At 45.7% G+C, this 15172-nt stretch overlaps 1 protein-coding gene across 1 annotated transcript; it reads right to left on the minus strand.

The window, feature by feature from the left end:
- Window positions 1-76: 76 nt before the first annotated feature.
- On the minus strand, window positions 77-12132 carry Lyve1 (lymphatic vessel endothelial hyaluronan receptor 1). The gene is made up of 6 exons (XM_005350998.3): window positions 11954-12132; window positions 8601-8769; window positions 8364-8503; window positions 2689-2985; window positions 1807-1885; window positions 77-1326 (listed from the first exon to the last, which is right to left on the minus strand). Exons 1-6 carry the CDS (start codon window positions 12036-12038, stop codon window positions 1140-1142), a joined length of 957 nt encoding a protein of 318 aa, XP_005351055.1. The 5' UTR covers window positions 12039-12132; the 3' UTR covers window positions 77-1139.
- Between the last annotated feature and the right edge of the window lie 3040 nt (window positions 12133-15172).

Consider the following 15172-nt stretch of genomic DNA (forward strand, 5'->3'; position numbering starts at 1 on the left):
TGGAACTAGCTCTTGTAGACCAGGCTGGTCTCGAACTCACAGAGATCCGCCTGCCTCTGCCTCCCAAGTGCTGGAATTAAAGGCGTGCGCCACCAGCGCCTGGCGTGCAAAGATATTTTTAAAATGTTGTATGAAATTACTTCCAGGCTGGGTGTACGTGAAACATAAATAGATCTCATATTCAGACTGGGTCTTCTAATATATCATTATGTAGATGCAAGTGTGGCAGACTTCAAACATAATCTGAAATTCTTAATACTGTTGGTACCAAGCGTTCAGGTAAAAGGTTCTCAGGCTGTAGCAGATCATCTGACTTTTCTTTTGAAACTTTATTACCTTTAAACATAGTTGTTTTTTCAGAATGGGTTCTGTAACAGCTAAACATGGAAATGTGCATTTTTTGTTTCTTTCATTCTGTGTTTGTGAGGGTAGGCGGGTTCTGGTATTGGACCGGGAGCTTTGTGCATGCCAGGCAAAGGCTCTATCACAGACATCTCCACCCCCGGGCCCCTCTGGTTTTGGTTTCTTACAAAAGTGTATTTGTTTATAGAGAACAGCAGCAACCAAAGAGAGATAAGAAAGCATTTCTGTGTTCTAAGACCTGATTTGGGTCTGTGGAGCGGCTCCCGGCCGGCCCCAGGCTTTATTTACAGTCTGCCGACAAGGCTGCTATCAGTACCCAGCCTCCCTGCTAGTGCTCTGTTTATTTGGGGTTCCCAAAGATTAGGTCTCAAGTCACCTGGCTCTCCATGACCTCCTGTATCTTTCCTTATTTTACTTGTGCCTCGTATTTCCCTGTAGGAAGATTTTGGGCTATGGGGCGCCGGTGTCTCAGGGACTCCAGCCTTCACCTGGTGTCCGGCAGCCTGGAGGCCTGTGTATGAATGTGAGCTGAGGAGCTGTTTTATGGCCTGGCGCTTTGAAAGCTCCCTCTCTGTGTGTCTGGGAGACAGACAGGCTAAGGAGGCCCTGGAAAGGTTGGAGGTAGGAGAGTGGAATCCAGAGAAGATTGCAATAAGGAGAGGCCTCCATATGGAGGACTCCACAGTCTTTTACTATCTAGGAACCAACAATAGCTTGCTTTTTTGGTTGCCTGACAAGAAACTTGCCACAGGTGGAGCTTCTCAGCTCTCCCTCCTCTAAACTTCAGCTTCTAAGCACCGCACAGCAGTTCTGGGTGGACTTTTGGGCTCCTCTGGGTTTTTATCAGTTTTCTTTGATTCTTCATTAGAGTTGATGTCATCGGCTTTCTCTTCCTTTACAACCTTGGTTTCAATCATTTCCTTCTTTGGACTCTTGTTTGTGAAAGGGAAGGCCTTCACATACCTGTCGGTGCAGACATTTATCACAATGAGAGACTTCAGGTGACACACGTCACAGCAAATAGCACTCTGTCTACCACAGGACAGGCTGGTACAGCCCCCTAGGCATTTTTATTTTGATGTTAATACAGGCATACTTGAATATATCACTCATCCATATTAGTGGGTTCATTCATGTGGGATAGTACCTACAGGACCAACTCTGGATGTCTTCCCAACTCCTTCATCCCAGACGAAGACCCCCAACTCAAATTCAGCCTAAGATTTTCCCCAGTGTTGACCTATCCTTTTTCATTTCTTCAGCTTGGTGCCCATTAATCAATATCTACTGTCTATCTAGATGACATACTTGTGCTGAGGTCACAGGGTAGGGAGGTCTGAGAGGGGTTGCCGTCTCCATTTTGACCAAATGCCAGTAACAACTCTGGAAGGGTACAAGCGAGGTGCAAAGATCACAAAATCAGAGATGTGCCAACAGACTCACCTTTTCACGTAGCAGACCGCCAGGACAGCTGCGGCGCCAAAGAAGAGGAGGGCCAGCACCAGCAGGGTTGTGGGGACACCTGGGAGGAGACAGGCTTGTCGGTCTTGTGCCTGCACACTGTGTTGTCTGTGCACGCAATGACTGCTTTTTACACGTGACATGGATAAAAGAGTGTGGAAGCCCCTTCTCTGTGACTGTTTTTAATCATACACATAAAATTTTATTTTTCACATTGTGTGTGTGTCTGTAGGTGTGTGTGTACATGTGTGTGGTATGTGCATGTGTGTACGTGTGTGTGTGTACGTGTGTGTGTGTGTGTGTTGGTGGGTGAGTGTAAACTCTAACACGACACCATCCACACTTGCAGGTCAGAGGACAGCTAGTCAGAGTCAGTTCTTCCATTGTGTGGGTCCCGGGAATTGAATTTATGTCACTGGGCTTTGGCAGGAGGTGCCTTTACCCACCCAGTCCTCCCACCAGCCCTCTGTTTACAATGTGGGGAGTTCTTTACTTCTCCTTTATCCCTGCAATGTGGGAAAAGGTAGAACTTGTTTCTTGGAGCCCCAAGACCAGTCTCACAGGTCCTTGTGAGAAACAGGCATTTGGGTTAAAGTCAAAGGCCATGTAGGTATATGTTTCTGTGTCTATAGTAAAAGATAATTTATTTGTAAAAAACAGTAAAGCTCTTTTATGCTCATGATGTGTGACCTGACCCTTGAGGCTTTTTTCAAAGCCAGTGCTATGAGTCTATGGAAGCGGAGCTTGCGCTAAGCTTCTGATTTGTGCCCAGTAGGTGCTGGGTGCTCGGCATGGGGATGAGCTGGATGTTGTGTTTGTTTGCCACACACAGTTGCCTGCCCAATAGACCCAGAAGACATTCACCTCCAAAGCCAACTGCTTCGTTCTTGAAGGCCGTTTCTCTTATAACAGGTGGCTCTGTTTCTGCAGCTACGGTGTTAGGTTCCGTATAAACTTCTGTCACACAAATCTTTTTTGTCTTCCGTACCATGGAGGTGGAAGGTGGAGCCCGAGTGGTAGCAGGAACATGAGTTGTGGAGTCCGGAGATGAAGCCGAGTCGGTGCTGCTACTGACAGGGAAGTCCACTGCGGGTGTTTGAGTGTCAAGCATGGGGTCAAATGTGGTGATGGTTTCCGGAATGCACGAGTTAACCCAGGTGTCTGTTGGGAGAAGGAAAAGATTACTGCGCGGCAGCAGGACTCCACCAGGCTCCTCACTGCAGCCAGAACTCAGGTCTCACCAAGATACAAATCTAATCTCAATGTCGTTCCTTAGTACCTGCAGCACCCGCCTCCCCTGACGAGGCCTTTGGTGATTCAGCCACGCTGACAGCATGGGGCTAGGAGACGCAAAAGCCAGAGTTCTCTCTCAATGGTCCCACTGTCCAGCTAGCCCTTCAATTCTAGTTACAGTTCTTAATCTCCCTGGCTTTCTCATGATACCTTTTCCATCTTTAAAACCTCTGTCTGATTCATAGACAAAATTTACTTGCTCAATCAGTTAGGAAGCGGCAGGGCTGCACAATATCTTACAACACAAATTGACATTTTAAACCCTGGTTATTTATTGCACTAGATGTCACTGGCCAGGACTGCAGTTATGCAAGAAATTATTTCAGTAAGTTGATTTTATTTTGAAAATTAAATTTTGTTTCCTTAGTCATTTCTCCCCCAGGCTCCAGACTTCTCTAGACTGGGTCTCTAGACACATATTCTGGTCCTTGCCCGATCATATCCTGATTCCCATCATTTTGTTCCCCTCTGGAATGACTGTGAATGTCTGATAAAGAAGAAATAAAGAAAGGAACAAATGAAAGAGAGAAAGGAGTAACTTGAGGGGGTGGGAGACCTACAATATCACTTAGAACAGCATCTAAAATAAAATCAGTGATGAGAGAGAGAGAGAGAGAGAGAGAGAGAGAGAGAGAGAAGAAGAAGGAGGAGGAGGAAGAGGAAGAAGAGGAGAAGAGGAGGAGGAGGAAGAGGAGGAAGAGGAGGAAGAAGAGGAAGAGGAGGAGGAGGAAGAGGAGGAAGAGGAGAAAGGAGGAAGAGGAGGAGGAAGAAGAGGAGAAAGAGGAGGAAGAGGAGACTGGTGTTTCCCAACTCTGTAGAGTTTTGAGGAAACACATGTCTGTCTTCTCCTAACTCTGGGTCCGCCATGGATCAGATGTTTAGCTATCTCGGGTAGCCTTTTTCAAGCCTTCATGTACACAGGAAGATGCTGAAGTTCATAGGCATCAAATTTACTTCCTCAATCAGTTCGGAAGCGGCAGGGCTGCACAATATCTTACAACACAAATGGACATCTGTTTTAAACCCTGGTTATTTATAGCCCTGGGTGCCACTGGCCAGAACTGCAGCTATGCAAGAAATTGTTTCAGTAAGTTGATTTGATTCTGAGAATGGAATATGTCGCTAGTTGAGGTCATGAGTACTACACCCACATCAAGTCGCTATTGTTTCCTATTCGTGGCGCTTTGCAAAGAGCTCTGCTCAAACAGATATCATTGCTGGCTTCTTTGCGCTTCCCTCTCTTTCCTAGGCTCGTCCCTCAGAAAATGGACATTTTTTGTTAAAGCGAGAGTAGAAAATCCAGAAACAATAGACACTGTTGGGTTCTAAACCACAGGGATACATAAAGTACAGTTCCTGCTTCTGCCCAGAGGAACTTGGGTGAAGTGTGGAAGTCTAATGGCGTCCATTCCACAGCTACTTATGGGCACCATCTCCATGCCAGGTGCCTGTTCTTAAAAAGCTCCTGATCCATTGGAAGAATTGAGATAATAAAGGATAAATAACCCATGAATTTCAGGAGACTATAAACAGTGAAAAGAAACAGGGTGTGGGTTAAACTGGCAAAGGTGGAGATGAAGGAAGTCTCCCGGGACGACAGTACTTAACCTGAGACCCAGCAGCTCAAAGTAGCCAGTTGCTAGAGATCTAGGACAGACACAGGAAGGAAACAAAAAATCCCAGAGTGAGAACATGACTGCGCTGAACCCGCTCAGTGAACAAGAAGGCCAGTGTGGCTGAAGTAGAGCAGAACTCGTCTACAGGGAGAGAACAGGATGCCCTGGTCAGCAGGACGTGCATGATCCAAGAATAGTTGGGTCAGGAGAATGACAAGGAGCATCGTGTGGCCCCAGAGATGGCGTGCGTGTGCCCGGGAGGGAAAAGCCTGCAAAGAGGAGGCAGGACTGGAGAGATAGATCTGGCCAGGGTATCAAAACTGCTGGTTACTCTGTTAAAGGGCTTGGGATTTACTCTGCAGGAAAGGACATTTCTTACAGGGGTCCACAACCCTTTTTAACCATATTTAAGAGTTTTCATGTATATCTACTTTTATATGCAAAAGACATCACATGCTACATACTACATTATACAGGAAGTCACCTAAGACTGTAGGGCAAACAGAAGAGTAACGATTACCAAATGGATGAGGTAGGGAAGGGGCCAGATGCAGAATGAGAGAGGACCTCCAGGGGCTGGAGAGGGGTCTCGCAAATTGTGCAGAATAGGAGAATCTAGAAATGTCTAGTTCCTAAAACTTAAAAAGTTCCCCAATAGAAGATGGGCTGAATAAGTCACTATACAGACAGCCATTGGAGTACATTAAAAACACAGCCATTAAAAATCAGAGACCTCTCTGTGAGACAGTCCAGCTAATTTCCAGGCTGTAAGTGGAAAAAGTCATTCACAGAGCAGTTTGTGGTATTCCAGCTTCTTTTCTGTGGGAAAAGTAAACAATAGCCCACAGACCTTTCTATATGCCCAAAACAAGGGCACAGACCAGAAATAAATATGCCAAAAAGACTAGGAGGAAGACCTCCCTCACTATTTTGGACCATTGCAGCATGTTGGTGTATGTATTTGAGAAATTTTAAATAATAAAATCTGTACCCCGTAACAGACCACAAACAGAAGCAAATAAACCTCTTCCATTTCAAACGAGGGTGGGTTTTGTCCAGTCACTTCTGTGTGAAGTTCCCTGATCACCTGTCCTAGCAGGACTTTCTTCCAGGGGATGGTGAAGAAATCCTCAGTTTTACTCAATAGATTTATCTCCTTAGATTCTGGCGTTGCTATTTTGTATGTTGTAGCACAGAAAAAAATGTGCTGTCTGCTGAGAACTGAGATAGTGGGTGTAGGAGGAGGTAGAGAAGGCAAAGTCAGAAAAGCGAATTACTAAATTGGAGTTGAAACTCTCTTTCTCTCCCCCCACCCTTGCTGAGACTCAATAAAAACACCATTAGTAATGAGCATAATTTTCATGCAGATCTCTGTTCTGGTTAGCATCTTGCACTCAGAAGAACCAGAGGGCCGCAGAGGAATGAGCTGTTCTCCCCTCAGGAGCAGAGAGGATACAAAGTGAGGATACTGGGAAGCAGTAGTGACTCTCAGGACTCCCACATACCAGGTTTGGAACATGCACAGGACTTAAACAATAAGCATAAAACTTGCTGTAATATGCTTGTAATAAATCAAGTGTCACATGCCTGTGGTAGTATAAGGAAGAGAAAGTGTGTGTATACATGCATGCATGTGTGTTGTGGGAGGGGCTAGCTGATCAACGTGGAGAGGAGGAAAGACTTAGAAAAGCCCTACTCTGTAGACTGCTATGTGATAACCGTTTTCAGCAAGGACCACAGTGGTGGTTTGGAGTGGGGATATCTGCATGGCGCTGAAATACCATCTGCTAGGTTACCTACTAACTACAAAGGAGAAAATGGGCCTCCTCATTTGATTTTCCATCTGCTAATCACTGCCTTACCCCAATAATCAAAGTTGGAGCGATCAATACTGGGCACTACTGGCTGTTTGCTGTCATGTGACCCCAGCTACACGACACCACCTACATCAGCAATTGAAGCCTCTTGACCTTTCAGGGTGTAGGAAATACCTGGGGCTGAGAGGACAAGGTAAAGGAAGCCGGAGGAAACAGGCACATCTGAGTTCCCCTCCTCTCTGTAGTCGGAGGGATTGCTCCCATAGCACTGTGTGGCCAGCAGGTGGGGAAGCAGCTAGGAGGCAGGGCCAGCTCCTAGGAATGGTGGCAGTAAGATAAGCCGCACACAGACCACTAGTTCTCTGGCTAAGACAGGCGGGAGGGACAGAGAAGGATAGAGCCAAGCCATCATGTCAGAAGGAGAGTCAACGGGAAGTCTAAGCCCTCACCCCAACACACACACACACACACACACACACACACACACACACACACACTGAACTATTGGTGAAGGCAGGGACCAGGACGGGTGTCTCTAAGAGCCCTTCTTATGTCAAAGTCCTTTTGTTCAGAGAACTGCTTGGAATTCCTGGATTCAATTTTGCTAAAGTTGGCTGGTGAGCTTTACTTTTCTCTCTGATCTTACAAATTAATATTGACATCTGTCTGTGTAAATACAATCACTTGCTATCTGACCTTCAGAAAGGTGGACACATGTGAAGAGTAATGAGTCAAGCAGCCTTCTTACGACACAGAGAACAGCAAAGTATTTTTTGAGAAAACGGTTTGAGAAATGACTTAGGAAAACCATTAGGTTAGGGCAACCAAGGCCTGTGGGCAAGCCCGTCAGGATGGCTGCAAACCATGAGCTCTACTCTTTAAGTTTCAACTTCTTCCTTCAAAAGAGCGAGATTGGGCCTTGTTTTCAAGATGTCAGGTGCAGCGTGTGAGTTCTGTGGGTCAGAGGGGAGAATGCAGTGTCAGAGTCAGAGCCAAGTTTGAACCCTTTCACTGAGACTGGACTTTGAATGTGACTCAAGTGTGTCCCCCAGGGTTTCTGTGTTAGAATCCAGGGTGGCAATGCTGAGAGGCGGTGGGACCTTTAGGATGGAGCCTAGCTGGAGGTAGGAAAGGGTACTGAAGAAATCAGTGCGCTCTCCTGGGACCCTCGCTCTCTGGCCCCCAATCTCAGCATGTGAGCACTCTTCTCCCACGCTGCCCTGCCTTAGTGATGACATGAAGTCCTCTCCATTGTCAAGTTGCTGCTGCGCCATGACCTTGACTTTCCAGAACTGTGAGCTAACCTCCCTTGCTTTATAAACCGCTCAGGTGCAGGTCTTTTATCACAGAAATGGGGAATGTCCAATACAGAAGCATTAGACAAGTGGACCAACGTCCCCATAGATACATTTCCTTCTTTGAAGACTGAGGGTGATAAGGCTTCCACGGGAAATTCAAGGTTCTTTGAGATAGCTAACCCCTCAATTGCTCGGTCTGAGGGGATGCATCACACACTTCTAGACATCTGTTTCTTCCCACTTCCTGTTTATCTTTTGAGAAACCCCAGAATAGGAGGTGACAACCCTGAGCTTCTGGCAACGCCCTGTCCTCTGCTCTCACTCAGCCGTATCTTCTCTAACATTCTCTTCTGCGGGGCACATCGCTTCCCCCAGCCTGATCTTGGGACATTTGGAGGACCCATGACTTATCCTGTTGCTTCCGTGGCTGCTCAGGGTTGCCCGTCCCACAGGTCCCAGATTTAGAGATACCCAGAGAAGATGGGCCACGCGAAGTGGCTGTGGGTCCCACTTACCAGATGCGTTGTGACAATAGGCTCTGAACTTTAGGTTGGGGGAAGCGTTCCAAATCAGGACACCTACCCCATTCTTCCCACACTTGGGGTTTGGGAAAATCCGAGGGATCACGGAGATCCGTTCTCCAACCCACCCGTAGCTGTAGGAGAACACACATCGGTTGAGTGGCCGGAGGATAGAAGGTAGGTAGCAAGTCTACTGTTGAGCAGCAACACTGGCTTTAGTGAAGCTCTTACCTGCAAGTCTCAAAGCCAGACTTCTGTGCTGCTTCCATCTGGGCCTTGCTAGCCAGCGTCAGTCCCAGCTCCTGACAGGTCTCCCTAGCTTCTGTGAAATTCATCTGCGGGCTTACCTTTCTGCCCACAAGGGCGACCCCCATGTATCTGCATGCAGAAATAGAAAGCTCTGGAAGGAAATCATAAAGTCTTCAGTTTGCCTCTGGCTTTGCTCCCAGCTCTCTGACTCTGCTTTCTCACAGAGAATCATTGTCTCGACCCAGGTCTGTGAGGTTGCGGTTGGATTTAGAAATAACACCACAGGCCAGGAACATCCCACAAGGACTACCTTCTGGATTAGATGTTTGCTATGCCTGGCCACGGCTGTAAATCTCCAGACCAAGAGCTCACTCTGCACTAAGGAACTTGCCAATACACGAGGGCTTTAGCTATCAATCAGTTCCTGGGGTGGGGTTTAGGTGATTTAGTTGCTTCAAACATTGTCTTTTAATCTCTTAAGGACAGCTCTGAGGCTTTGAGGAAGACAGAATTCAGAGCTCAGGTTAACACAATAATCATTACCAGTACTCCAAAGTAATGTGGCCAGGGATGCTCCTGTTTTAACAGGACCTGGCCATGAGCTTGCTAGAAAGAATGTGAGTTCTCCATTTCAGGTCCTTTCTGGCCATTGGAGGACAGGCTTACTCAGAAATTCCTGCAGCAGTTGGCAGGAAAACTTGCAGGGCAGGGGAACTAAATAAATAAAGTTGAGTTTGAGTGGGAGCAGGGCTTGGTATCACCTACGCTGCTCTGTAGTTCTGAGACCTTATGATTGTTATTCTAGCTTTTTGCACTCATTTCCTTATTTGGAATTTAAAGAGTAACATCATGGACTGCACAGGTGGTGGGAGTCATGTGAATGAATTCTAACAGGACTTGACATAGCATCTGCCATACCAGGAACTAATAGATAACTGTAGCTAACAGCCCTCTCTTTGGTCTTCTAAGCAACTGGTGTACCCACCACAGACTGATCTTCCTGGAAAGGCTGAGGCAGTGGAACTTTTCAGAATAATTTTTTTCTCAAAACCTAGTGGATATGGGGTCTTCCCCCCCCACACTTTAATGGAACTTGCAGACCTATACAAAATTACCAGGTTTTATTGCATTCCATTGCCTTCCTTATTCCTGTTGGGTTTTATCTTTGGAGGCCCATAAAAAAAGACATTTTAGCCTTCTAAGTAATGGCTCTGCAGGGCTCTGGAAGGGATGTCCAGCCTTCAGCCCAAGGACCTCATGATTCTGAGATAGCCTAATGGCCCCAAAATAGAAACTTACTTAAAACAGCATGAAATTTTCTTGTCAGACACACACACCCCTGTCGGGTTTTATCTGTGAAAGTCCATTTCAAATTCCCAAGCCCAGGCAAAAAACTCCTTGCTTCACCGGCTGCTACTTGGCTGTTTGAATCTTGGGGACAAGTCAATGCTTTCATCTGTGAAATTCTACCCTGTCAGGCCTTGTGTTCGGAACTAAACTAGGTAATGCTCACCTAGTCAGATCCATGGGAGGTGATAGATTATAGAACTTCATGCTCTCGAGTTTCATTTAGAAACTCTAACACCGAGCTGGAATCTAACGGTCCACTCCTATCCTGCTTTCTGTAAGACTGCTTAGAAAACATCACAGATTGTAGGAACAGTACGCTCTTGGGACTCATACAGGGTGGAGTCAACGCCAAGTGTTAGTATTTACTACCTGCATGGATCAGACAAATCCCTTGGCTTCACTAATGTCTTCTGTGGGGGAAGGACTGAGACAGAGTTTCTCTGTTTACAGCCCTAGCTGTGCTGAAACTAGCTAGCTCTTATAGACCAGGCTGGCCTCAAACTCAGAGATCCGCCTGCTTCTGCCTTCCAAGTGCTGGGATTAAAGGCATGTGCCACCACCACCCAGCCTTTTATTTCATATAGAAAATGTTTTATTGAGAGAGGAATCAAAGAACTCCATATACACTCAATTCTGAATCTCTCTCTAACAAATCCTTTAAGATGTTTCTGTCTGTGCTCACTACATCACCAGAGTTCAGTAGGAGTTTCTGCTGGCAACCAGCTGCCTTTCTGCTCTTTCCAAGTATTTAACTTCCTTAGGAAAAAATTGCCGTTATTGAGGATGAAGCACATAGGTAGGGTCATTATCAAAGAATGATTTTCTAAGTCTAGAGATGTGGCTTAGTTGGGAGAACTTGCCCAGTGTGTGCAGTGCCTTCAGGTCACTCTTCGCCATTGCTAAGACTGGGCATGGTGGTACACACCTGTAATCCCAACATTCACAAGACAAGATGAAGGCAAAAAGAATCAGGGGTTCAAACTCATTCTCAGATACATAGTGAATTTGGGCTATAAGAAACTATCTTTAAAAAAAGACTCCAAAATAACTTGTGTGACGGCAGCGTTGCAGGGGGGATGGGAATGGCCTCTGGGTGGGAGTTCTAAGAGGACCAGGAGGGGGGGGATGGGAATGATCCCCCGGGGGGATTTCTAAGAGGACCAGGAGGGGGGAAAGGGAATGGTCTCTGGGTGGGAGTTCTAAGAGGACCAGGTTTATTTAAATGTGACAGTTCTGGGCTTCCAGCTCTAACCTCTCATAAAAACTGCCTCCAGCAATCTATCAATCAAGCCAGAATGTCCGTTCCTGATACAGCGCCTGTCTCAGCATCTTCAGCAGAACGATTACTCCTTAATAACCCTGTTACCTCACTTGCCCAGGACTGTAATCCGTGATCCCTGGTTTCAGTGTTTCTCCTATGCAGAAAGAGTTTTCCTCATATGCTTCCCACAAACACAGAAGCCACAGAGTCCCTCCCTTCAGTGCTGCTGAGGGTAGAAATTTAAACCTGTATTTTCAGTTGATTTTCTGCCTACTAAATTTACTGCAAATTAAAACACTGTATTCCATTAGTGGCAAAATAACCTTGTGATTAAAGCAATTGCATAGAGTAGTATAACATGGGTGATATTTAATAAGTTACCCATTCCTCCTCAGGCTCGACATCGCTTTACATATTCACAACCCTGGCTTGCTTCTTAAATAAACCCTTTGGGAAAAAAAAAAGACTTCTCATTTTTTATTTCAAACCATTATTATTAAAAAAAAATCCCATAACCAAAATAAAATTCCAAGTGATGTAAAGGTGAATTTAAGTCATTTTGATGAAGCTGACAACACAGCAGAAACATCTCTGACTGAGCAACAAGACTTGTCCAATCTTCTGTTGACCTCAAGAGTCTCCCCATTCCCAACAGCCCACCGTCAAGAGCAGAGTTCCCCAGACCTTGTCTATCCTCCATTTAGAAACCTGGTAAGACACCTACCTTGTGCTAGGACAGCACCTTGGACAGGGAGCCTCGTGGTCCAAGCAGAGGCAATAAGTAACACCAGGCTAAAGTGCCTGAGCATTGTGCAGACCCCTCAGAAGCACGGCTGCTGGTCAGCAGCAGTAAGGGAGACAGATGCTCAATCACCAGGCTGGATGGAGAGTTCTGGAAATATGTTGACGATTTCCCTGCTTTCAAGCTTCTGGTTTGTCAGAAACGCTAGAGGAAATGAGTGACATCCCTTGAACGCCCAGGCTGTACTTTGTGGATGGCTTTCTGGAACATTTAGCTAATGCTGACTCAGAAAGCACACAAATGAGGAAGGCAGATAGCACAGTGTCAGCTGCCAAAGGTTTCCCCTGATCCCATATTCCCCTGTGGACTCCGTTCCCACACTTCACTGTGGTGGTTCTCAGAGCCCATTCATCCGTATACGCCTGCGACTGTCGCTGCCTCCAAGAGAGACGGAAGATAAATTGTGCCTCTTTCCTTCCTACAGCCAGTCATTTCCCCCCTTTCTCAGTGGCATTGCCTTGTAGTGTGTAGAGAAATAAGAGTGATGCTATTATGATAATAAATGTTCATCAAAACACCACTCATTCCTTACATGCATTGAACACATCTACATTGCTAGGAGATTCATTTTTTCCAAGAGACCAGATTCATAAAGTCTCATTTGGGGTCCAAACAGTGGCTCAACAGTCAAGAGCACTTGTTGCCCTGCCAGAGGATCTGAGTTTGGATCCCAGAACTCACACTGGGCATAAGCATCTGTAATTCCAACTCCAGGGTATTTGATACCATCTCCTGACTCCACAGGTATCCACATTCATCACACATACCAACTCACAAGATGTATGCATACATACTAATAAATCATTCTTAAAACTCATACTTCTAAAACACAAATAACATAATTAGACATTTTGCACCCTACGAAAGGAGATTTGATTTGCATAACAGTTATCATCACAGGGATTATTTATTTATTTATTCATTTATTTATTTTGGTTTTTCAAGATAGGTTTTCTCTGTGTATCCTTAGCTGTCAAGGAACTCATTCAGTAGTCCATGTGGGCCTCAGACTCAGAGATTCGCCTGCCCCTGCCTCCCAAATGCTGGGATTAAAGGTGTGCACCACCACCCAGATTATTGTGCCGCACTTTACTTAGTAACTTCTGCTCTATTCTGGCAGAACTCAACTCAGTCTCTACCTTCTTCATCTGAAGTATATGGACGATATCCACACTGTGTTCAGTCAGAATGCACTTGACATTTCCAAGCTGGATTTTCAGTGGTTCATCTTCTTCAATAATTATAGTTAGAGTTTTTGAGTAATGCCTTGAGCAAAGGTCTGTGAGTTTTCTCCAAAATAAGTGTCCTTTATGGGAGTGGTATTGCCTATTCAAAGGTTTATTATACTATTTTTAAATTAATGCTTATGTGTGTGCCCATATGTAGGTATGTGAACATGAATGCAGAGACCCAGGCAGGTCAAAAGAGGGCGCTAGATTCCAATTACAGTATAACTGCCCAACATGGTGCTAGGAGCTGAATTCGGGTCCTCTGCAAGAACAGAACTTATTTTTAAATACTTAGCCATCTATCCAGACTGAGTGTTGCTTGTTTAATTTAACACATGTAATCACAAGGATAATTAGTTCTATGTAATTGGTTTGGGTAACAAATTTAGACATATGTGCAGAAAATTCCAGTAATGAAAACATGTTCTTCGCAAACACTGAGAGCTTCTAAGAGACAGGGAAGTAGCCCCTGAATATCGCCAGTGTAAACTCCTTACTTATCCGTGCACAAGCCCAGGGCCTTGCATAAACATAGCAACTCTAGCACTGAAGTTTGAGAGAGAGGTAGGAAAGTGTGTCCTTCTGTAATTGTCTGTCATGCTTGGCATTATGATAGAAAGAATAGATCATCAGAAGAAGGAAGAGAGGATGGCAGAAAGGGAAAATTTGCTGTAGAAGACAGAGCATGTGACACCGACTTCCATAAACAAAGGGAGAGACAGGGACCTCTTGGATAAAGAGGGTATGAATGTTTGTACTAGGGCTAAGCAGGAAACAATTTGTTAATGATCTGGGTAAGAGAAGAATTTAGCCATTGTTAGAATATGATTGGGAACAAATATTATTTTCAAGACAGGTTCTTACTAAGTACTAAAGCTAGCCTGGATCTTCTTTTTAAGAATGAACAATTTTATACGTGTATATGATGTATTTTGATATTCATATTCACCCATTGCTCTCTCTTCTTATCTCCTGCCTTCTCCTTCCCAACTCCCTCTTCTCAGCAAATCCCCCTCCTTCGCTGCCTTCTTCCTATAGTCCAGCGTTTAACTAAGATAGTTTCCATGTGCACGGATGTGGAGTTGTTCCCTATAGCTTGGGCATCTTAGTAGCTGCTACATTCCTGAAGAGAAATGACGCCTTCTTCCCTGGCAGCCAGTTCTGGCCAGCAGCTGCTCATGAACACCTTCCGGGCGTGATGGGGTGCGGATGGTCGCCATTGTGTCCAGGTGGCCGCAGCTGCTGTGTTTCATGACTGAGAAAGCCACATCATGCCCCAGAGACCGCACTCCACAGCACTCGTTCTCATCCTAGAGCTCTGCGGCCTTCCTGCTCCGTCTCCTTCCTGTATTCCCCGAGTCTTGGGGCGGGGTGGTGTGAGGAATGGGATAACGTTCTCTTTAGGTCTGAGTACTCACCATGCATTCTCAGCATCCTGAGACTATGTGCTAACTGTCTCCTCCCGAAAGGGAGCGTCTCTGCCCGAGGTGGGTGATTGGAACTCGATTGGCGTTCGCCGCCTCCCCGGGTTAGAATATACTCAATATCGACTTCTAACCCTCTCCATGTGAGAAGCTTTGTTGCAAGGAACTACTCTGGTTTCCTTTCTGTCGCTGTGACGAAACACTGAGAAAAAAACAGCGTGGTGAGGAAGGCATTTATTTCATCTTAGTCCCAGCCCATCACTGAGGGAAGCCAGGGCAGGAACTGGAGCCAGGAACCTGGGGCAGGAGCTGAAACAGAGGCAATAGAGACACGCTGCTTTACAATGTCTGAGAATGAGCGGGATGAGGAAACGCAGCCCTCAGTGCTGTCCGCTTCTAAGTAACAGCTGCTGGGATCGCCAAAGAGAACCACAATGGGAGGAGAAATGTGTACAATTAGACCCTGTAAAATTTAAATGAAGTGATTA

Source organism: Microtus ochrogaster, chromosome 8 (assembly GCF_000317375.1).
Source record: "Microtus ochrogaster isolate Prairie Vole_2 chromosome 8, MicOch1.0, whole genome shotgun sequence".
Classification (NCBI taxonomy): Eukaryota; Metazoa; Chordata; class Mammalia; order Rodentia; family Cricetidae; genus Microtus; species Microtus ochrogaster.

Excerpts from the sequence above, each read along its gene's own strand:
- Lyve1 (XM_005350998.3), bottom strand. The coding sequence starts at position 12,038 with ATGCTCAGGCACTTTAGCCTGGTGTTACTTATTGCCTCTGCTTGGACC. Across the intron at positions 2,986-8,363 it reads CTATTGTCACAACGCATCTG|ACACCTGGGTTAACTCGTGC; the intron begins GTAAGTGGGACC and ends TTCTCCCAACAG. Across the intron at positions 1,327-1,806 it reads GCGGTCTGCTACGTGAAAAG|GTATGTGAAGGCCTTCCCTT; the intron begins GTGAGTCTGTTG and ends CTGCACCGACAG.